This window comes from Anomaloglossus baeobatrachus, chromosome 9, assembly GCF_048569485.1.
Source record: "Anomaloglossus baeobatrachus isolate aAnoBae1 chromosome 9, aAnoBae1.hap1, whole genome shotgun sequence".
Lineage (NCBI taxonomy): Eukaryota > Metazoa > Chordata > Amphibia > Anura > Aromobatidae > Anomaloglossus > Anomaloglossus baeobatrachus.
The window spans coordinates 211,024,410-211,048,157 of record NC_134361.1 but is presented as its reverse complement, the minus strand read 5'-3'; the positions used below and the strand labels follow the sequence as shown (position 1 = coordinate 211,048,157).

General features: G+C 48.7%; 1 protein-coding gene across 15 annotated transcripts in view; it reads right to left on the bottom strand.

Moving 5' to 3' along the window:
• The window catches only part of FNBP1 (formin binding protein 1), a 120,890-nt gene extending 107,600 nt beyond the window's left edge, over positions 1-13,290 (bottom strand). For 8 of the 15 annotated variants that reach the window (XM_075324377.1, XM_075324362.1, XM_075324363.1 and 5 more), the window contains exon 1: positions 12,991-13,290. In XM_075324377.1, the coding sequence (XP_075180492.1) occupies positions 12,991-13,014 (24 nt within the window). In that variant the 5' untranslated portion in view covers positions 13,015-13,290. The remainder of the gene's footprint in view (positions 1-12,990) is intronic. The other 7 variants (XM_075324364.1, XM_075324369.1, XM_075324370.1 and 4 more) reach the window with 1 other exon arrangement.
• Positions 13,291-23,748: the final 10,458 nt, after the last annotated feature.

The following is a 23,748-nucleotide window of genomic DNA, read 5'->3' as shown; positions in this document are numbered from 1 at the left end:
GCACCCCGAGAGGAAAACCAGAGAGACCACATTCACTGACAGCAAGCACCCCGAGAGAAGAACCAGAGAGACCACATTCACTGACAGCAAGCAACCCGAGAGGAAAACCAGAGAGACCACATTCACTGACAGCAAGCACCCCGAGAGGAAAACCAGAGAGACCACATTCACTGACAGCAAGCACCCCGAGAGAAGAACCAGAGAGACCACATTCACTGACAGCAAGCACCCCGAGAGAAGAACTAGAGAGACCACATTCACTGACAGCAAGCACCCCGGGACCAAAACCAGAGCAACCACATTCACTGACAGCAAGCACCCCGGGAGCAAAACCAGAGCGGCCACATTCACTGACAGCAAGCACCCCGGGACCAAAACCAGAGCAACCACATTCACTAACAGCAAGCACCCAGAGAGCAAAACCAGAGAGGCCAAATTCACTGACAGCAAGCACCCCAGGAGCAAAACCAGAGCGACCACATTCACTGATAGCAAGCACCCCGAGAGCAAAACCAGAGCGGCCACATTCACTGACAGCAAGCACCCCGGGAGCAAAACCAGAGCAACCACATTCACTGACAGCAATCACCCCGGGAGCAAAACCAGAGCGGCCACATTCACTAACAGCAAGCACCCCAGGAGCAAAACCAGAGCGACCACATTCACTGATAGCAAGCACCCCGAGAGCAAAACCAGAGAAACCACATTCACTGACAGCAAGCATCCCGAGAGGAGAACTAGAACGACCACATTCACTGACAGCAAGCACCCCGAGAGGAAAACCAGAGCGACCACATTCACTGGCAGCAAGTACCCAGAGAGAAAACCAGAGCGCCCACATTCACTGACAGCAAGCACCCAGAGAGGAAAACAAGAGCAACTACATTCACTAATAGCAAGCACCCCGAGAGGAGAACCAAAGCGACCACATTCACTGACAGCAAGCACCCCGAGAGGAAAACCAGAGCAGCCACATTCACTGACAGCAAGCATCTATTACTCCCTGTTATCAGTCATTATCATTATTGGGGAAGGAGACTGTAGGACAGGTGACTACAATCTATTACTCCCTGTTATCAGCCATTACTGGGGAAGGAGACTGTAGCACAAAGGGAGTATAATCTATTACTCCCTGTTATCAGCCATTACTGGGGGAGGACACTGTAGGACAGGTGGATACAATCTATTACTCCCAGTTATCAGCCATTACCGGGGAGGAGACTGTAGGACAGGTGACTACAATCTATTACTCCCTGTTATCAGCCATTACTGGGGGAGGAGACTGTAGCACAAAGGGAGTATCAGCCATTACTGGGGGAGGAGACTGTAGGACAGGTGAGTACAATCTATTACTCCCTGTTATCAGCCATTACTGGGGGAGGAGACTGTAGGACAGGTGAGTACAATCTATTACTCCATGTTATCAGCCATTACTGAGGGAGGAGACTGTAGGACAGGTGACTACAATCTATTACTCCCTGTTATCAGCCATTACTGGGGGAGGAGACTGTAGCACAAAGGGAGTACAATCTATTACTCCCTGTTATCAGCCATTACTGGGGGAGGAGACTGTAGGACAGGTGAGTACAATCTATTACTCTCTGTTATCAGCCATTACTGGGGAAGGAGACTGTAGGACAGGTGACTACAATCTATTACTCCCTGTTATCAGCCATTACTGGGGGAGGAGACTGTAGCACAAAGGGAGTATCAGCCATTACTGGGGGAGGAGACTGTAGGACAGGTGAGTACAATCTATTACTCCCTGTTATCAGCCATTACTGGGGGAGGAGACTGTAGGACAGGTGATACAATCTATTACTCCCAGTTATCAGCCATTACTGGGGAAGGAGACTGTAGAACAGGTGACTACAATCTATTACTCCCTGTTATCAGCCATTACTGGGGGAGGAGACTGTAGCACAAAGGGAGTATCAGCCATTACTGGGGGAGGAGACTGTAGGACAGGTGAGTACAATCTATTACTCCCTGTTATCAGCCATTACTGGGGGAGGAGACTGTAGGACAGGTGACTACAATCTATTACTCCCTGTTATCAGCCATTACTGGGGGAGGAGACTGTAGCACAAAGGGAGTATCAGCCATTACTGGGGGAGGAGACTGTAGGACAGGTGAGTACAATCTATTACTCCCTGTTATCAGCCATTACTGGGGGAAGAGACTGTAGGACAGGTGAGTACAATCTATTACTTCTTGTTATCAGCCATTACTGAGGGAGGAGACTGTAGGACAGGTGACTACAATCTATTACTCCCTGTTATCAGCCATTACTGGGGGAGGAGACTGTAGCACAAAGGGAGTATCAGCCATTACTGAGGGAGGAGACTGTAGGACAGGTGACTACAATCTATTACTCCCAGTTATCAGCCATTACTGGGGAAGGAGACTGTAGCACAAAGGGAGTATAATCTATTACTCCCCGTTATCAGCCATTACTGGGGGAGGAGACTGTAGGACAGGTGAGCACAATCTATTACTCCCTGTTATCAGCCATTGCTGGGGGAGGAGACTGTAGGACAGGTGGGTACAATCTATTACTCCCTGTTATCAGCCATTACTGGGGGAGGAGACTGTAGGACAGGTGAGTACAATCTATTACTCTCTGTTACCAGCCATTACCGGGGAGGAGACTGTAGGACAGGTGAGTACAATCTATTACTCCCTGTTATCAGCCATTACCGGGGAGGATGCCACGCTGTGATCACACAATCTGGCACTTTCCATATAAGCACAGAAGCATGGTCTGTGTCTCCTCTGGCCGGCCGCCATTAATAGGAGACGGCTACAAACTCAAACCAAACAAACAGAATCTGCACAGGCCCCGCCGCCATCTACACAGCCGATCCCAGAGCAGCGACAATGACATCTGCCTCCTCAGCCCTCGCTGTACTCACCTTACTGTGATCTTATCCTCCAGTCACCCACAAAGCTGAAGTCACTATTCTGCCGTCACATCATGTCTTATCCATCCAGTCACCTCCAGAGCTGCAGTCACTATTCTGCTGTTACATCATATCTTTTTCTCCAGTCCCCTCCAGAGCTGCACTCACTATTCTGCTGTAAAATTGTGTATTATCCTGCAGTCCCCTTCAGAGCTGCACTCACTATTCTGCTGTAAAATTGTGTATTATCCTGCACTCCCCTCCAGAGCTGCACTCACTATTCTGCTGTTACATCATGTCTTATCCTGCAGTCCCCTTCAGAGCTACAGTCACTATTCTGCTGTCACATCATGATGTCGTCTCCTGTTCCCTCCAGAGCTGTAGTCTCTATTCTGCTGTTACATCATGTATTATCCTCCAGTCCCCTCCAGAGCTGCAGTCACTATTCTGCTGGCATGTGACGCATCTCATCCTCAGTGAGGAAACATTAAGATCAGGCGGGTAGGCTAAGTTCACATTTCCGTTGATTTGTATCAGTCACATGCGTCGCTTGACGCATGTGACTGATGCGCTGTTCAACGCTGTACAACGGATGACAAAGAACAGAATTCTTTGTCGGATTCCGTTGTGTGCGGGGGGCGGAGTTCGGGGGCAGAGCCGAGCGGGGGGCGGGGCCAGGCGCTGAGGATGTCAGTGGAAGTGCTGCGGTCTGCATGGCTGGGGACAGGTGAGTGTATGTGTGAGTGAGTGAGTGTGTGTATGTGCATGTATGTATGTATGTATGTGTGTGTGTGTGCACATGCAAAGTGCGGGAGGGGGCGGAGCCGAGCAGGGGGCGGGGCCAGACGAGGGTGTCAGTGTTTGTCTGCATGGCTGAGGACAGGTGTGTGTGTGTGTACATACATGTGCGGAGTGCGGGAGGGGGCGGGGCCGAGCGGGGAAGTGTCGGCCTCCCTGCACACGTAACCAGCCTAAATATCGGGTAACAGCAAAGCACCCGATGTTTACCTTGGTTACCCGATATTTACCTTGGTTACGGGCCTACCGCTGGCTCCTTGCACCGTAACCAGGGTAAATATCGGGTAACCAACCAAAGCTGGTGACGTGTGCAGGGAGCCAGAGAGCATGCGCAGCGAAATCCGACGGATCTCGCTGCTCAAAAAACGTTACATGCTGCGTTCCTCCCGCCCGGCGGTCAGTCGTTCCACGACTGATCAGTCGGGCGGAGGGTGCAACGCAGCATCATCAGTCACAATCCGCTGCTCATACAAGTCTATGGGAGCAGCGGAATCCGCTAAACGGATTCCGTTGTTTACAAGAGCAGCGGATTGTGACTGATAGATTTTAGCGGAAATGTGAACTTAGCCAAAGATGCAGATGAGACAGTGTACAGCTAATGGATCATGAGAAGAGTAAATGCAGCTTTAAATGTGACTGGAGTAGAAGGTAAAGGAAAGGATTACCCCAAGTGTGAGATCAGGAAATGAATAGGAGGAGAGGAAAGACCCCCCTGAGCAGAGAATCCCCCCACAACTGCTCCTATTGGTCAGGACACAATGCACAGGAGACAACAATCTATCAAAAAATTCCAAAAAGTGGATACAAAGTAACGACCCCTTACCCAGTGCCCCCCCTCCCTGATAATGCGCCCCCAGCAGTGGACAGAGGGTCCGTCAGCTCCTGGCAGCACCGAGCGCTGTCACCTGTCAGCAGCATCCACACACCTGAGAGCAGACAGCCGAGGCTCCGACAACCGCAGGAGACGTCTGAGCAGGTAGTCAGGGCTCACTGTGTATAACTGCTGGAGCCACAGGACTACAAACGGGGGCTACCGAGACCCCCCCAAAAGACCAGCGCAAAGACACATAAGAGGGGGTGCAGGGCACAAACCCTACAGCGGGGACAGGGGGACAGGACCACCCCCACGGCCGTCATTACAATGCTGGGCTGATGATTGGGGTCCCATAGGCTGCAGACGTCACCCCCGACCCCCCTACTGTGCAGTGTCCATGTCTGAGCTGAGGGCAGAAGAGGTCTCCCAATACACAGGGCTCACCTCAGTATAAGGACACTATATATAGGAGATATACGCTGTATACAGGGGGAGGTCACCTCAGTATAAGGACACTATATATAGGAGATATACACTGTATACAGGGGGTCACCTCAGTATAAGGACACTATATATAGGAGATATACACTGTATACAGGGGGTCTCCTCAGTATAAGGACACTATATACAGGAGATATACACTGTATACAGGGGGTCAACTCAGTATAAGGACACTATATATAGGAGATATACGCTGTATACAGGGGGTCTCCTCAGTATAAGGACACTATATACAGGAGATATACACTGTATACAGGGGGTCACCTCAGTATAAGGACACTATATACAGGAGATATACACTGTATACAGGGGGTCAACTCAGTATAAGGACACTATATATAGGAGATATACGCTGTATACAGGGGGTCACCTCAGTATAAGGACACTATATATAGGAGATATACACTGTATACAGGGGGTCACCTCAGTATAAGGACACTATATATAGGAGATATACGCTGTATACAGGGGGTCACCTCAGTATAAGGACAGGAGATATACACTGTATACAGGGGGTCTCCTCAGTATAAGGGCACTATATACAGGAGATATACGCTGTATACAGGGGGAGGTCACCTCAGTATAAGGGCACTATATACAGTAGATATACGCTGTATACAGGGGGTCACCTCAGTATAAGGACACTATATACAGGAGATATATGCTGTATACAGGTGGAGGTCACCTCAGTATAAGGACACTATATACAGTAGATATACGCTGTATACAGGGGGTCACCTCAGTATAAGGACACTATATACAGGAGATATATGCTGTATACAGGGGGTCACCTCAGTATAAGGACACTATATACAGGAGATATACGCTGTATACAGGGGGAGGTCACCTCAGTATAAGGACACTATATACAGGAGATATACACTGTATACAGGGGGTCACCTCAGTATAAGGACACTATATACAGGAGATATACAATGTATACAGGGGGTCACCTCAGTATAAGGACACTATATACAGGAGATATACTGTATACAGGGGGTCTCCTCAGTATAAGGGCACTATATACAGGAGATATACGCTGTATACAGGGGGAGGTCACCTCAGTATAAGGGCACTATATACAGGAGATATATGCTGTATACAGGTGGAGATCACCTCAGTATAAGGACACTATATACAGTAGATATACACTGTATACAGGGGGTCACCTCAGTATAAGGACACTATATACAGGAGATATACGCTGTATACAGGGGGAGGTCACCTCAGTATAAGGACACTAAATACAGGAGATATACGCTGTATACAGGGGGAGGTCACCTCAGTATAAGGACACTATATACAGGAGATATACACTGTATACAGGGGGTCTTCCTCAGTATAAGGACACTATATACAGGAGATATACTGTATACAGGGGGTCTCCTCAGTATAAGGACACTATATACAGGAGATATACACTGTATACAGGGGGTCTCCTCAGTATAAGGACACTATATATAGGAGATATACGCTGTATACAGGGGGTCACCTCAGTATAAGGACACTATATACAGGAGATATACGCTGTATACAGGGGGTCACCTCAGTATAAGGACACTATATACAGGAGATATACACTGTATACAGGGGGTCACCTCAGTATAAGGACACTATATACAGGAGATATACGCTGTATACAGGGGGTCACCTCAGTATAAGGACACTATATACAGGAGATATACACTGTATACAGGGGGTCACCTCAGTATAAGGACACTATATACAGGAGATATACACTGTATACAGGGGGTCACCTCAGTATAAGGACACTATATACAGGAGATATACGCTGTATACAGGGGGAGGTCACCTCAGTATAAGGACACTATATATAGGAGATATACACTGTATACAGGGGGTCACCTCAGTATAAGGACACTATATACAGGAGATATACGCTGTATACAGGGGGTCACCTCAGTATAAGGACACTATATACAGGAGATATACACTGTATACAGGGGGTCACCTCAGTATAAGGGCACTATATACAGGAGATATACGCTGTATACAGGGGGAGGTCACCTCAGTATAAGGACACTATATACAGGAGATATACGCTGTATACAGGGGGTCACCTCAGTATAAGGACACTATATACAGGAGATATACACTGTATACAGGGGGTCACCTCAGTATAAGGGCACTATATACAGGAGATATACACTGTATACAGGGGGTCACCTCAGTATAAGGGCACTATATACAGGAGATATACACTGTATACAGGGGGTCACCTCAGTATAAGGACACTATATACAGGAGATATACGCTGTATACAGGGGATCACCTCAGTATAAGGACACTATATACAGGAGATATACACTGTATACAGGGGGAGGTCACCTCAGTGTAAGGACACTATATACAGGAGATATACGCTGTATACAGGGGGTCACCTCAGTATAAGGACACTATATACAGGAGATATACACTGTATACAGGGGGTCACCTCAGTATAAGGACACTATATACAGGAGATATACGCTGTATACAGGGGGTCACCTCAGTATAAGGACACTATATACAGGAGATATACACTGTATACAGGGGGTCACCTCAGTATAAGGACACTATATACAGGAGATATACACTGTATACAGGGGGTCACCTCAGTATAAGGACACTATATACAGGAAATATACGCTGTATACAGGGGGTCACCTCAGTATAAGGACACTATATACAGGAGATATACGCTGTATACAGGTGGAGGTCACCTCAGTATAAGGACACTATATACAGGAGATATACGCTGTATACAGGGGGTCACCTCAGTATAAGGACACTATATACAGGAGATATACACTGTATACAGGGGGAGGTCACCTCAGTATAAGGACACTATATACAGGAGATATACACTGTATACAGGGGGTCACCTCAGTATAAGGACACTATATACAGGAGATATACGCTGTATACAGGGGGAGGTCACCTCAGTATAAGGACACTATATACAGGAAATATACGCTGTATACAGGGGGTCACCTCAGTATAAGGGCACTATATACAGGAGATACAGTGCCTTGTGAAAGTATTCGTCCCCTTGAATTTTTCAACCTTTTCCCACATTTCAGGCTTCAAACATAAATATAACATGTTAATGTTCTGGTGAAGAATCAACAACAAGTGACACAATTGTGAAGATGAAGGAAATTTATTGCTTAGTTTAAACTTTTTTAAAAAATAAATAACTGAAAATGGTGGCGTGCAATATTATTCATCCCCTGTAAGTTAATCCTTTGTAGCGCCCCCTTTTGCTGCGGTTACAGCTGCAGTCTCTTGGGGTATGTGTCTATCAGTTTTGCACATGGAGAGGCTGAAATTCTCGCCCATTCCTCCTTTGTAAACAGCTGGAGCTGAGTGAGGTTGGATGGAGGCGTTTGTGAACAGCAGTTTTCAGCTCTTTCCACAGATTCTCGATTGGGTTCAGGTCTGGACTGTGACTTGGCCATTCTAACACCTGGATACGGTTATTTGTGAACCATTCCATTGTAGATTTTGCTTTATGTTTTGGATCATTGTCTTGTTGGAAGACAAATCTCCGTCCCAGTCTCAGGTCTTTTGCAGACTCCAACAGGTTTTCTTCAAGAATGGTCCTGTATTTGGCTCCATCTTCCCATCAATTTTACCCATCTTCCCTGTCCCTGCTGAAGATAAGCAGGCCCAAACCATGATGCTGCCACCACCATGTTTGACAGTGGGGATGATGTGTTCAGGGTGATGAGCTGTGTTGCTTTTACGCCAAACATATTGTTTGGCATTGTGCCCAAATAGTTCAATTTTGGTTTAATCTGAGCAGAGCACCTTCTTCCACATGTTTGGTGTCTCCAGGTGGCTTGTGGCAAACTGTAAATGACACTTTTTATGGATATCTTTGAGAAATGGCTTTCTTTTTGCCACTCTTCCATAAAGGCCAGATTTGTGCAGTGTATGACTGATTGTTGTCCTATGGACAGACTCTCCCACCTCAGCTGTAGATCTCTGCAGATCATCCAGAGGGATCATGGGCCTCTCGGCTGCATCTCTGATCAGTCTTCTCCTTGTGTGAGATGATAGTTTGGATGGACGGCCGGGTCCTGGTAGATTTGCAGTGGTATGATACTCCTTACATTTCAATATGATCGCTTGCACAGGGCTTCTTGGGATGTTTAAAGTTTTGGAAATCTTTTTGTAACCAAATCCGGCTTTAAACTTCTCCACAACAGTATCATGGACCTGGCTGTTGTGTTCCTTGGTCTTCATGATGCTCTCTGCGCTTTACACAGAACCCTGAGACTATCACAGAGCAGGGGCATTATACGGAGACTTCATTACACACAGGGGCTTATATTTATCATCATCAGTCATTTAGGACAACATTGGATCATTCAGAGATCCTCAATCAACTTCTGGAGTGAGTTTGCTGCGCTGAAAGTAAAGGGGATGAATAATATTGCACGCCACAATTTTCAGTTATTTATTTTTTACAAAAGGTTAAAAATAAGCAATAAATTTCCTTCACCTTCACAATTGTGTCACTTGTTGTTGATTCTTCACCAGAACATTAACATTTTATCTTTATGTTTGAAGCCTGAAATGTGGGAAAAGGTTGAAAAATTCAAGGGGCCGAATACTTTCACAAGGCACTGTATACGCAGTATACAGGGGATCACCTCAGTATAAGGACACTATATACAGGAGACATACGCTGTATACAAGGGGTTACCTCTGTATAAGGACACTATAAAAAAGAGATATATGCTGTATACAGGGGGGTCACTTTGATGTAAGGACACTATATACAGAAGATATACGCTGTAGCTATATATATATATATATATATATATATATATATATTCATATATGGAGGGAATAAGCAGAGCTATGTGGATATGTATATAGAAAAAGATAATGAAGTCGTATGTACAGCACAATATGCAGTACATGCGGTATATGAAGGTATATGAGGCTGTATTGTTGATGGAGGCAGAGGGATATATGGACCATAAACAGCCGTGTAGATGGCAATAAGGGCCGTATACAGGATATACTGTATACAGTGTCAGAGGCGGTGTGCAGGGTGTATTATGTATAAGGATCAGATACAAGTATATATATTGCTATATAGGGGTCTATACAAGATTTGATGCAGGATAGACGGCACGTGCGCTATATAGAGGGGTACAATATGTGTATGTATACAGAACACAACATAGTATACAGGGTGTATGTGCAGTATATAGAGATATATAACGAATGCGGTATATAGAGCATATAATACAGCATTCGGGGTGCATGTGTGGTGTATACAGTATATGATGTAGTATACAGAGGTATATAGTTCAGTGTATACGGTATATGCGGTATTTAGGTGTATAGTGCGGTACGTACAGTTTATGTGGTATATAATGTGGTGTATATAGTATAGAGGTATATAGTGCATTATATGCAGCATACAAGTGTATATAGTGTGATGTATACAGTATACGCAATAAACAGAGGTGGATAGTGCAGTATATAGCGTATACTGAGGTATATAGTGGTATACAGGGGTATATAATGTGGTGTATACAGAGGTATATAGTACAGTATACAGAGGTATATACTGTGGTGTATATAGTATTCGCGGTATATAGGGGGTCTATAGTGTGGTGCATACAGTATACGCGGTATATAGTGTGGTGTATACAGTATATGCGGTATATAGGGGTATGTAGTGTGATGTATACAGTATACGCGGTATATAGTGTGGTGTATACAGTATACGCGGTATATAGGGGTATATAGTGTGATGTATACAGTATATTCGGTATATAGTGTGGTGTATACAGTATACGCGGTATATAGGGGTATATAGTGTGATGTATACAGTATACGCGGTATATAGTGTGGTGTATACAGTATACACAGTATATAGTGTGGTGTATATAGTGTGGTGTATACAGTATATAGGGGTGTATAATGTGGTGTATATAGGGGTATATAATGTGGTGTATATAGGGGTATATAGTGTAGTGTATACAGTATATAGGGGTATATAGTATGGTGTATACAGTATATAGGGGTATATAGTGTGGTGTATCTAGTAAGGTGTATACAGTATATAGGTGTATAAAGTATACGCAGTATATAGTGTGGTGTATATAGTATATAAGTGTATATAGTGTGGTGTATATAGTATATAGGTGTATATAGTGTGGTGTATATAGGTGTTCTATAGTGTAGTGTATACAGTATATAGGGGTATATAGTGTGGTGTATAAAGGGTTATATAGTATGGTGTATACAGTATATAGGGGTATATAGTATATAGGTGTTATATAGTGTGGTGTATACATTATACGCAGTATATAGTGTGGTGTATACAGTATATAGGTGTATATAGTGTGGTGTATATAGTGTGGTGTATACAGTATATAGGTGTATATAATGTGGTGTATAGTGTGGTGTATACAGTGTGGTGTATACAGTACATAGGTGTATATAGTGTGGTGTATACAGTGTGGTGTATACAGTACATAGGTGTATATAGTGTGGTGTATACAGTGTGGTGAATACAGTACATAGGTGTATACAGTGTGGTGTATACAGTACATAGGTGTATATAATGTGGTGTATATAGTGTGGTGTATACAGTACATAGGTGTATATAGTGTGGTGTATATAGTGTGGTGTATATAGTGTGGTGTATATAGTGTGGTGTATACAGTGTGGTGTATACAGTACATAGGTGTATATAGTGTGGTGTATACAGTGTGGTGAATACAGTACATAGGTGTATATAGTGTGGTGTATACAGTACATAGGTGTATATAATGTGGTGTATATAGTGTGGTGTATACAGTACATAGGTGTATATAGTGTGGTGTATATAGTGTGGTGTATATAGTGTGGTGTATACAGTGTGGTGTATACAGTACATAGGTGTATATAGTGTGGTGTATACAGTGTGGTGTATACAGTACATAGGTGTATATAGTGTGGTGTATACAGTACATAGGTGTATATAGTGTGGTGTATACAGTGTGGTGTATACAGTACATAGGTGTATATAGTGTGGTGTATACAGTACATAGGTGTATATAGTGTGGTGTATACAGTACATAGGTGTATATAGTGTGGTGTATACAGTGTGGTGTATACAGTACATAGGTGTATATAGTGTGGTGTATACAGTACATAGGTGTATATAGTGTGGTGTATACAGTACATAGGTGTATATAGTGTGGTGTATACAGTACATAGGTGTATATAGTGTGGTGTATACAGTATATAGGTGTATATAGTGTGGTGTATACAGTATATAGGTGTATATAGTGTGGTGTATACAGTATATAGGTGTATATAGTGTGGTGTATATAGTGTGGTGTATACAGTATATAGGTGTATATAGTGTGGTGTATATAGTGTGGTGTATACAGTATATAGGTGTATATAGTGTGGTGTATATAGTGTGGTGTATATAGTGTGGTGTATATAGTGTGGTGTATATAGTGTGGTGTATATAGTGTGGTGTATACAGTATATAGGTGTATATAGTGTGGTGTATATAGTGTGGTGTATACAGTATATAGGTGTATATAGTGTGGTGTATATAGTGTGGTGTATATAGTGTGGTGTATATAGTGTGGTGTATATAGTGTGGTGTATACAGTATATAGGTGTATATAGTGTGGTGTATACAGTATATAGGTGTATATAGTGTGGTGTATATAGTGTGGTGTATATAGTGTGGTGTATATAGTGTGGTGTATATAGTGTGGTGTATATAGTGTGGTGTATATAGTGTGGTGTATACAGTATATAGGTGTATATAGTGTGGTGTATACAGTATATAGGTGTATACAGTATATAGGTGTATATAGTGTGGTGTATACAGTATATAGGTGTATACAGTATATAGGTGTATATAGTGTGGTGTATACAGTATATAGGTGTATATAGTGTGGTGTACACAGTGGTCGCTCGGTACAGACGTTCCCTCACCCACAGCTCGGTGCCCCAGCTCATGGTGTCCCGGGGGCGGCGGGGACCGTCACCCGCTCAGTGCCGCAGGATAACGGGCAGTGTCCGGGGAGGCGTGTCTCGGCGGTGTCCTCTCCAGTGTCTCCTGCCGCTATCTCCGGTGTCTCCGCGGTGCCCTCTCCGGTGTCCCCGCTCTCCTGCCGGTCTCCGCGGTATCTCCGGGTGATTCGTCCCCCCTGACGAGCGGAGGAGCGGGACCGCGGCCAGTACGGGAGGAACCGCGGGAGCGCGCACTCCTGAGAGACGCGCGTGCTGGCGGTGGGCGTGGCCGGCTGCAAGTGCTGTTGGTTACAGGCTCCGCCCCGAGGCGCTTAGTGGCAGGAGCCGAGAGGAGGCGGCACCCGCCTGGTCTCCACCATGACTACAGGCTCCACCCTCGCCTTATTCTGTGCTAGGAGGCGGGGCACAGTGGGCGGGGTCCGATTTGACAGCTCGGGAGCGCGCATCTCATATTATAACGGTTTATCAGAGACCAATAGGCGGAAGGTGCTGCGGTGACCCCTGGTGGACACAAACTGCACAGCGGCATGTAGGGTTATTATCGTCCTGTAGAATGATCGGGTCCCGGTGCTGGGAGATATACTGTATATACAGATGTGGGCGGCTCTGTGCTGCCATACCTGGCTGTAAGGGGCTGATATACTGTATATACAGATGTGGGCGGCTCTGTGCTGCCATACCTGGCTGTGAGGGGCTGATATACTGTATATACAGATGTGGGTGGCTCTGTGCTGCCATACCTGGCTGTGAGGGGCTGATATACTGTATATACAGATGTGGGTGGCTCTGTGCTGCCATACCTGGCTGTGAGGGGCTGATATACTGTATATACAGATGTGGGCGGCTCTGTGCTGCCATACCTGGCTGTGAGGGGCTGATATACTGTATATACAGATGTGGGTGGCTCTGTGCTGCCATACCTGGCTGTGAGGGGCTGATATACTGTATATACAGATGTGGGCGGCTCTGTGCTGCCATACCTGGCTGTGAGGGGCTGATATACTGTATATACAGATGTGGGCGGCTCTGTGCTGCCATACCTGGCTGTGAGGGGCTGATATACTGTATGTACAGATGTGGGCGGCTCTGTGCTGCCATACCTGGCTGTGAGGGGCTGATATACTGTATATACAGATGTGGGCGGCTCTGTGCTGCCATACCTGGCTGTGAGGGGCTGATATACTGTATATACAGATGTGGGCGGCTCTGTGCTGCCATACCTGGCTGTGAGGGGCTGATATACTGTATGTACAGATGTGGGCGGGCTCTGTGCTGCCATACCTGGCTGTGAGGGGCTGATATACTGTATGTACAGATGTGGGCGGCTCTGTGCTGCCATACCTGGCTGTGAGGGGCTGATATACTGTATGTACAGATGTGGGCGGGCTCTGTGCTGCCATACCTGGCTGTGAGGGGCTGATATACTGTATATACAGATGTGGGCGGGCTCTGTGCTGCCATACCTGGCTGTGAGGGGCTGATATACTGTATATACAGATGTGGGCGGCTCTGTGCTGCCATACCTGGCTGTGAGGGGCTGATATACTGTATATACAGATGTGGGTGGCTCTGTGCTGCCATACCTGGCTGTGAGGAGCTGATATACTGTATGTACAGATGTGGGCGGCTCTGTGCTGCCATACCTGGCTGTGAGGGGCTGATATACTGTATGTACAGCTGTGGGCGGCTCTGTGCTGCCATACCTGGCTGTGAGGGGCTGATATACTGTATATACAGATGTGGGCGGGCTCTGTGCTGCCATACCTGGCTGTGAGGGGCTGATATACAGTATATACAGATGTGGGCGGCTCTGTGCTGCCATACCTGGCTGTGAGGGGCTGATATACTGTATGTACAGATGTGGGCGGCTCTGTGCTGCCATACCTGGCTGTGAGGGGCTGATATACTGTATGTACAGATGTGGGCGGCTCTGTGCTGCCATACCTGGCTGTGAGGGGCTGATATACTGTATATACAGATGTGGGCGGCTCTGTGCTGCCATACCTGGCTGTGAGGGGCTGATATACTGTATATACAGATGTGGGCGGCTCTGTGCTGCCATACCTGGCTGTGAGGGGCTGATATACTGTATATACAGATGTGGGCGGGCTCTGTGCTGCCATACCTGGCTGTGAGGAGCTGATATACTGTATATACAGATGTGGGCGGCTCTGTGCTGCCATACCTGGCTGTGAGGGGCTGATATACTGTATGTACAGATGTGGGCGGGCTCTGTGCTGTCATACCTGGCTGTGAGGGGCTGATATACTGTATGTACAGATGTGGGCGGCTCTGTGCTGCCATACCTGGCTGTGAGGGGCTGATATACTGTATGTACAGATGTGGGTGGCTCTGTGCTGCCATACCTGGCTGTGAGGGGCTGATATACTGTATATACAGCTGTGGGCGGCTCTGTGCTGCCATACCTGGCTGTGAGGGGCTGATATACTGTATATACAGATGTGGGTGGCTCTGTGCTGCCATACCTGGCTGTGAGGGGCTGATATACTGTATGTACAGATGTGGGCGGCTCTGTGCTGCCATACCTGGCTGTGAGGGGCTGATATACTGTATGTACAGATGTGGGCGGCTCTGTGCTGCCATACCTGGCTGTGAGAGGCTGATATACTGTATATACAGATGTGGGCGGGCTCTGTGCTGCCATACCTGGCTGTGAGGGGCTGATATACTGTATGTACAGATGTGGGCGGCTCTGTGCTGCCATACCTGGCTGTGAGGGGCTGATGTACTGTATATACAGATGTGGGCGGCTCTGCGCTGCCATACCTGGCTGTGAGGGGCTGATATACTGTATATACAGATGTGGGCGGCTCTGTGCTGCCATACCTGGCTGTGAGGGGCTGATATACTGTATAGACAGATGTGGGCGGGCTCTGTGCTGCCATACCTGGCTGTGAGGGGCTGATATACTGTGTATACAGCTGTGGGCGGCTCTGTGCTGCCATACCTGGCTGTGAGGGGCTGATATACTGTATATACAGATGTGGGCGGCTCTGTGCTGCCATACCTGGCTGTGAGGGGCTGATATACTGTATATACAGATGTGGGCGGCTCTGTGCTGCCATACCTGGCTGTGAGGGGTTGATATACTGTATGTACAGATGTGGGCGGCTCTGTGCTGCCATACCTGGCTGTGAGGGGCTGATATACTGTATATACAGATGTGGGCGGCTCTGTGCTGCCATACCTGGCTGTGAGGGGTTGATATACTGTATATACAGATGTGGGCGGCTCTGTGCTGCCATACCTGGCTGTGAGGGGCTGATATACTGTATATACAGATGTGGGCGGCTCTGTGCTGCCATACCTGGCTGTGAGGGGCTGATATACTGTATATACAGATGTGGGCGGCTCTGTGCTGCCATACCTGGCTGTGAGGGGTTGATAAACTGTATATACAGATGTGGGCGGGCTCTGTGCTGCCATACCTGGCTGTGAGGGGCTGATATACTGTATATACAGATGTGGGCGGCTCTGTGCTGCCATACCTGGCTGTGAGGAGCTGATATACTGTATATACAGATGTGGGCGGCTCTGTGCTGCCATACCTGGCTGTGAGGGGTTGATATACTGTATGTACAGATGTGGGCGGCTCTGTGCTGCCATACCTGGCTGTGAGGGGCTGATGTACTGTATATACAGATGTGGGCGGCTCTGTGCTGCCATACCTGGCTGTGAGGGGCTGATATACTGTATATACAGATGTGGGTGGCTCTGTGCTGCCATACCTGGCTGTGAGGGGTTGATATACTGTATGTACAGATGTGGGCGGCTCTGTGCTGCCATACCAGGCTGTGAGGGGCTGATATACTGTATGTACAGATGTGGGCGGCTCTGTGCTGCCATACCTGGCTGTGAGGGGCTGATATACTGTATATACAGATGTGGGCGGGCTCTGTGCTGCCATACCTGGCTGTGAGGGGCTGATATACTGTATGTACAGATGTGGGCGGGCTCTGTGCTGCCATACCTGGCTGTGAGGGGCTGATATACTGTATATACAGATGTGGGCGGCTCTGTGCTGCCATACCTGGCTGTGAGGGGCTGATATACTGTATGTACAGATGTGGGCGGCTCTGTGCTGCCATACCTGGCTGTGAGGGGCTGATATACTGTATATACAGATGTGGGCGGCTCTGTGCTGCCATACCTGGCTGTGAGGGGCTGATATACTGTATATACAGATGTGGGCGGCTCTGTGCTGCCATACCTGGCTGTGAGGGGCTGATATACTGTATATACAGATGTGGGCGGCTCTGTGCTGCCATACCTGGCTGTGAGGGGCTGATATACTGTATGTACAGATGTGGGCGGGCTCTGTGCTGCCATACCTGGCTGTGAGGGGCTGATATACTGTATGTACAGATGTGGGCGGCTCTGTGCTGCCATACCTGGCTGTGAGGGGCAGATATACTGTATGTACAGATGTGGGCGGCTCTGTGCTGCCATACCTGGCTGAGAGGGGCTGATATACTGTATATACAGATGTGGGCGGCTCTGTGCTGCCATACCTGGCTGTGAGGGGCTGATATACTGTATATACAGATGTGGGCGGCTCTGTGCTGCCATACCTGGCTGTGAGGGGCTGATATACTGTATGTACAGATGTGGGCGGGCTCTGTGCTGCCATACCTGGCTGTGAGGGGCTGATATACTGTATATACAGATGTGGGCGGGCTCTGTGCTGCCATACCTGGCTGTGAGGGGCTGATATACTGTATGTACAGATGTGGGTGGCTCTGTGCTGCCATACCTGGCTGTGAGAGGCTGATATACTGTATATACAGATGTGGGCGGGCTCTGTGCTGCCATACCTGGCTGTGAGGGGCTGATATACTGTATATACAGATGTGGGCGGGCTCTGTGCTGCCATACCTGGCTGTGAGGGGCTGATATACTGTATATACAGATGTGGGCGGGCTCTGTGCTGCCATACCTGGCTGTGAGGGGCAGATATACTGTATGTACAGATGTGGGCGGCTCTGTGCTGCCATACCTGGCTGTGAGGGGCTGATATACTGTATATACAGATGTGGGCGGCTCTGTGCTGCCATACCTGGCTGTGAGGGGCTGATATACTGTATATACAGATGTGGGCGGCTCTGTGCTGCCATACCTGGCTGTGAGGGGCTGATATACTGTATGTACAGATGTGGGCGGCTCTGTGCTGCCATACCTGGCTGTGAGAGGCTGATATACTGTATATACAGATGTGGGTGGCTCTGTGCTGCCATACCTGGCTGTGAGGGGCTGATATACTGTATATACAGATGTGGGCGGGCTCTGTGCTGCCATACCTGGCTGTGAGGAGCTGATATACTGTATATACAGATGTGGGCGGCTCTGTGCTGCCATACCTGGCTGTGAGGGGCTGATATACTGTATGTACAGATGTGGGCGGGCTCTGTGCTGCCATACCTGGCTGTGAAGGGCTGATATACTGTATATACAGATGTGGGCGGCTCTGTGCTGCCATACCTGGCTGTGAGGGGCTGATATACTGTATGTACAGATGTGGGCGGCTCTGTGCTGCCATACCTGGCTGTGAGGGGCTGATATACTGTATGTACAGATGTGGGCGGCTCTGTGCTGTCATACCTGGCTGTGAGGGGCTGATATACTGTATATACAGATGTGGGCGGCTCTGTGCTGCCATACCTGGCTGTGAGGGGCTGATATACTGTATATACAGATGTGGGCGGCTCTGTGCTGCCATACCTGGCTGTGAGGAGCTGATATACTGTATATACAGATGTGGGCGGCTCTGTGCTGTCATACCTGGCTGTGAGGGGCTGATATACTGTATATACAGATGTGGGCGGCTCTGTGCTGCCATACCTGGCTGTGAGGGGCTGATATACTGTATGTACAGATGTGGGTGGCTCTGTGCTGCCATACCTGGCTGTGAGAGGCTGATATACTGTATATACAGATGTGGGCGGGCTCTGTGCTGCCATACCTGGCTGTGAGGGGCTGATATACTGTATATACAGATGTGGGCGGGCTCTGTGCTGCCATACCTGGCTGTGAGGGGCTGATATACTGTATGTACAGATGTGGGCGGCTCTGTGCTGCCATACCTGGCTGTGAGAGGCTGATATACTGTATATACAGATGTGGGTGGCTCTGTGCTGCCATACCTGGCTGTGAGGGGCTGATATACTGTATATACAGATGTGGGCGGGCTCTGTGCTGCCATACCTGGCTGTGAGGAGCTGATATACTGTATATACAGATGTGGGCGGCTCTGTGCTGCCATACCTGGCTGTGAGGGGCTGATATACTGTATGTACAGATGTGGGCGGGCTCTGTGCTGCCATACCTGGCTGTGAAGGGCTGATATACTGTATATACAGATGTGGGCGGCTCTGTGCTGCCATACCTGGCTGTGAGGGGCTGATATACTGTATGTACAGATGTGGGCGGCTCTGTGCTGCCATACCTGGCTGTGAGGGGCTGATATACTGTATGTACAGATGTGGGCGGCTCTGTGCTGTCATACCTGGCTGTGAGGGGCTGATATACTGTATATACAGATGTGGGCGGCTCTGTGCTGCCATACCTGGCTGTGAGGGGCTGATATACTGTATATACAGATGTGGGCGGCTCTGTGCTGTCATACCTGGCTGTGAGGGGCTGATATACTGTATATACAGATGTGGGCGGCTCTGTGCTGCCATACCTGGCTGTGAGGGGCTGATATACTGTATATACAGATGTGGGCGGCTCTGTGCTGCCATACCTGGCTGTGAGGGGCTGATATACTGTATATACAGATGTGGGCGGGCTCTGTGCTGCCATACCTGGCTGTGAGGAGCTGATATACTGTATATACAGATGTGGGCGGCTCTGTGCTGCCATACCTGGCTGTGAGGGGCTGATATACTGTATATACAGATGTGGGCGGCTCTGTGCTGCCATACCAGGCTGTGAGGGCTGATATACTGTATGTACAGATGTGGGCGGGCTCTGTGCTGCCATACCTGGCTGTGAGGGGCTGATATACTGTATATACAAATGTGGGCGGCTCTGTGCTGCCATACCTGGCTGTGAGGGGCTGATATACTGTATATACAGATGTGGGCGGCTCTGTGCTGCCATACCTGGCTGTGAGGGGCTGATATACTGTATATACAGATGTGGGCGGCTCTGTGCTGCCATACCTGGCTGTGAGGGGCTGATATACTGTATATACAGATGTGGGCGGGCTCTGTGCTGCCATACCTGGCTGTGAGGAGCTGATATACTGTATATACAGATGTGGGCGGCTCTGTGCTGCCATACCTGGCTGTGAGGGGCTGATATACTGTATGTACAGATGTGGGCGGCTCTGTGCTGCCATACCTGGCTGTGAGGGGCTGATATACTGTATGTACAGATGTGGGCGGGCTCTGTGCTGCCATACCTGGCTGTGAGGGGCTGATATACTGTATATACAGATGTGGGCGGCTCTGTGCTGCCATACCTGGCTGTGAGGGGCTGATATACTGTATAGACAGATGTGGGCGGGCTCTGTGCTGCCATACCTGGCTGTGAGGGGCTGATATACTGTATATACAGATGTGGGCGGGCTCTGTGCTGCCATACCTGGCTGTGAGGGGCTGATATACTGTATGTACAGATGTGGGCGGCTCTGTGCTGCCATACCTGGCTGTGAGGGGCTGATATACTGTATGTACAGATGTGGGCGGGCTCTGTGCTGCCATACCTGGCTGTGAGGGGCTGATATACTGTATATACAGATGTGGGTGGCTCTGTGCTGCCATACCTGGCTGTGAGAGGCTGATATACTGTATATACAGATGTGGGCGGGCTCTGTGCTGCCATACCTGGCTGTGAGGGGCTGATATACTGTATATACAGATGTGGGCGGCTCTGTGCTGCCATACCTGGCTGTGAGGGGCTGATATACTGTATGTACAGATGTGGGCGGCTCTGTGCTGCCATACCTGGCTGTGAGGGGCTGATATACTGTATGTACAGATCTGGGCGGCTCTGTGCTGCCATACCTGGCTGTGAGGGGCTGATATACTGTATATACAGATGTGGGTGGCTCTGTGCTGCCATACCTGGCTGTGAGGGGCTGATATACTGTATATACAGATGTGGGCGGCTCTGTGCTGCCATACCTGGCTGTGAGGGGCTGATATACTGTATATACAGATGTGGGCGGCTCTGTGCTGCCATACCTGGCTGTGAGGGGCTGATATACTGTATGTACAGATGTGGGCGGCTCTGTGCTGCCATACCTGGCTGTAAGGGGCTGATATACTGTATATACAGATGTGGGCGGCTCTGTGCTGCCATACCTGGCTGTGAGGGGCTGATATACTGTATGTACAGATGTGGGCGGCTCTGTGCTGCCATACCTGGCTGTGAGGGGCTGATATACTGTATATACAGATGTGGGCGGCTCTGTGCTGCCATACCTGGCTGTGAGGGGCTGATATACTGTATATACAGATGTGGGCGGCTCTGTGCTGCCATACCTGGCTGTGAGGGGCAGATATACTGTATATACAGATGTGGGCGGCTCTGTGCTGCCATACCTGGCTGTGAGGGGCAGATATACTGTATATACAGATGTGGGCGGCTCTGTGCTGCCATACCTGGCTGTGAGGGCTGATATACTGTATATACAGATGTGGGCGGCTCTGTGCTGCCATACCTGGCTGTGAGGGGCTGATATACTGTATATACAGATGTGGGCGGCTCTGTGCTGCCATACCTGGCTGTGAGGGGCTGATATACTGTATATACAGATGTGGGCGGCTCTGTGCTGCCATACCTGGCTGTGAGGGGCTGATATACTGTATATACAGATGTGGGCGGGCTCTGTGCTGCCATACCTGGCTGTGAAGGGCTGATATACTGTATATACAGATGTGGGCGGCTCTGTGCTGCCATACCTGGCTGTGAGGGGCTGATATACTGTATATACAGATGTGGGCGGCTCTGTGCTGCCATACCTGGCTGTGAGGGGCAGATATACTGTATTTACAGATGTGGGCGGCTCTGTGCTGCCATACCTGGCTGTGAGGGGCAGATATACTGTATATACAGATGTGGGCGGCTCTGTGCTGCCATACCTGGCTGTGAGGAGCTGATATACTGTATATACAGATGTGGGCGGCTCTGTGCTGCCATACCTGGCTGTGAGGGGCTGATATACTGTACATACAGATGTGGGCGGCTCTGTGCTGCCATACCTGGCTGTGAGGGGCTGATATACTGTATATACAGATGTGGGCGGCTCTGTGCTGCCATACCTGGCTGTGAGGGGCTGATATACTGTATGTACAGATGTGGGCGGCTCTGTGCTGCCATACCTGGCTGTAAGGGGCTGATATACTGTATATACAGATGTGGGCGGCTCTGTGCTGCCATACCTGGCTGTAAGGGGCTGATATACTGTATATACAGATGTGGGCGGCTCTGTGCTGCCATACCTGGCTGTGAGGGGCTGATATACTGTATATACAGATGTGGGCGGCTCTGTGCTGCCATACCTGGCTGTTGAGGGGCTGATATACTGTATATACAGATGTGGGCGGCTCTGTGCTGCCATACCTGGCTGTGAGGGGCTGATATACTGTATGTACAGATGTGGGCGGCTCTGTGCTGCCATACCTGGCTGTGAGGGGCTGATATACTGTATGTACAGATGTGGGCGGCTCTGTGCTGCCATACCTGGCTGTGAGGGGCTGATATACTGTATGTACAGATGTGGGCGGCTCTGTGCTGCCATACCTGGCTGTGAGGGGCTGATATACTGTATATACAGATGTGGGCGGGCTCTGTGCTGCCATACCTGGCTGTGAGGGGCTGATATACTGTATATACAGATGTGGGCGGCTCTGTGCTGCCATACCTGGCTGTGAGGGGCTGATATACTGTATGTACAGATGTGGGCGGCTCTGTGCTGCCATACCTGGCTGTGAGGGGCTGATATACTGTATATACAGATGTGGGCGGCTCTGTGCTGCCATACCTGGCTGTGAGGGGCTGATATACTGTATGTACAGATGTGGGCGGCTCTGTGCTGCCATACCTGGCTGTGAGGGGCTGATATACTGTATATACAGATGTGGGCGGCTCTGTGCTGCCATACCTGGCTGTGAGGGGCTGATATACTGTATATACAGATGTGGGCGGCTCTGCGCTGCCATACCTGGCTGTGAGGGGCTGATATACTGTATGTACAGATGTGGGCGGGCTCTGTGCTGCCATACCTGGCTGTGAGGGGCTGATATACTGTATGTACAGATGTGGGCGGCTCTGTGCTGCCATACCTGGCTGTGAGGGGCTGATATACTGTATGTACAGATGTGGGCGGGCTCTGTGCTGCCATACCTGGCTGTGAGGGGCTGATATACTGTATATACAGATGTGGGCGGCTCTGTGCTGCCATACCTGGCTGTGAGGAGCTGATATACTGTATATACAGATGTGGGCGGCTCTGTGCTGCCATACCTGGCTGTGAGGGGCTGATATACTGTATATACAGATGTGGGCGGCTCTGTGCTGCCATACCTGGCTGTGAGGGGCTGATATACTGTATGTACAGATGTGGGCGGCTCTGTGCTGCCATACCTGGCTGTGAGGGGCTGATATACTGTATAGACAGATGTGGGCGGGCTCTGTGCTGCCATACCTAGCTGTGAGGAGCTGATATACTGTATATACAGATGTGGGCGG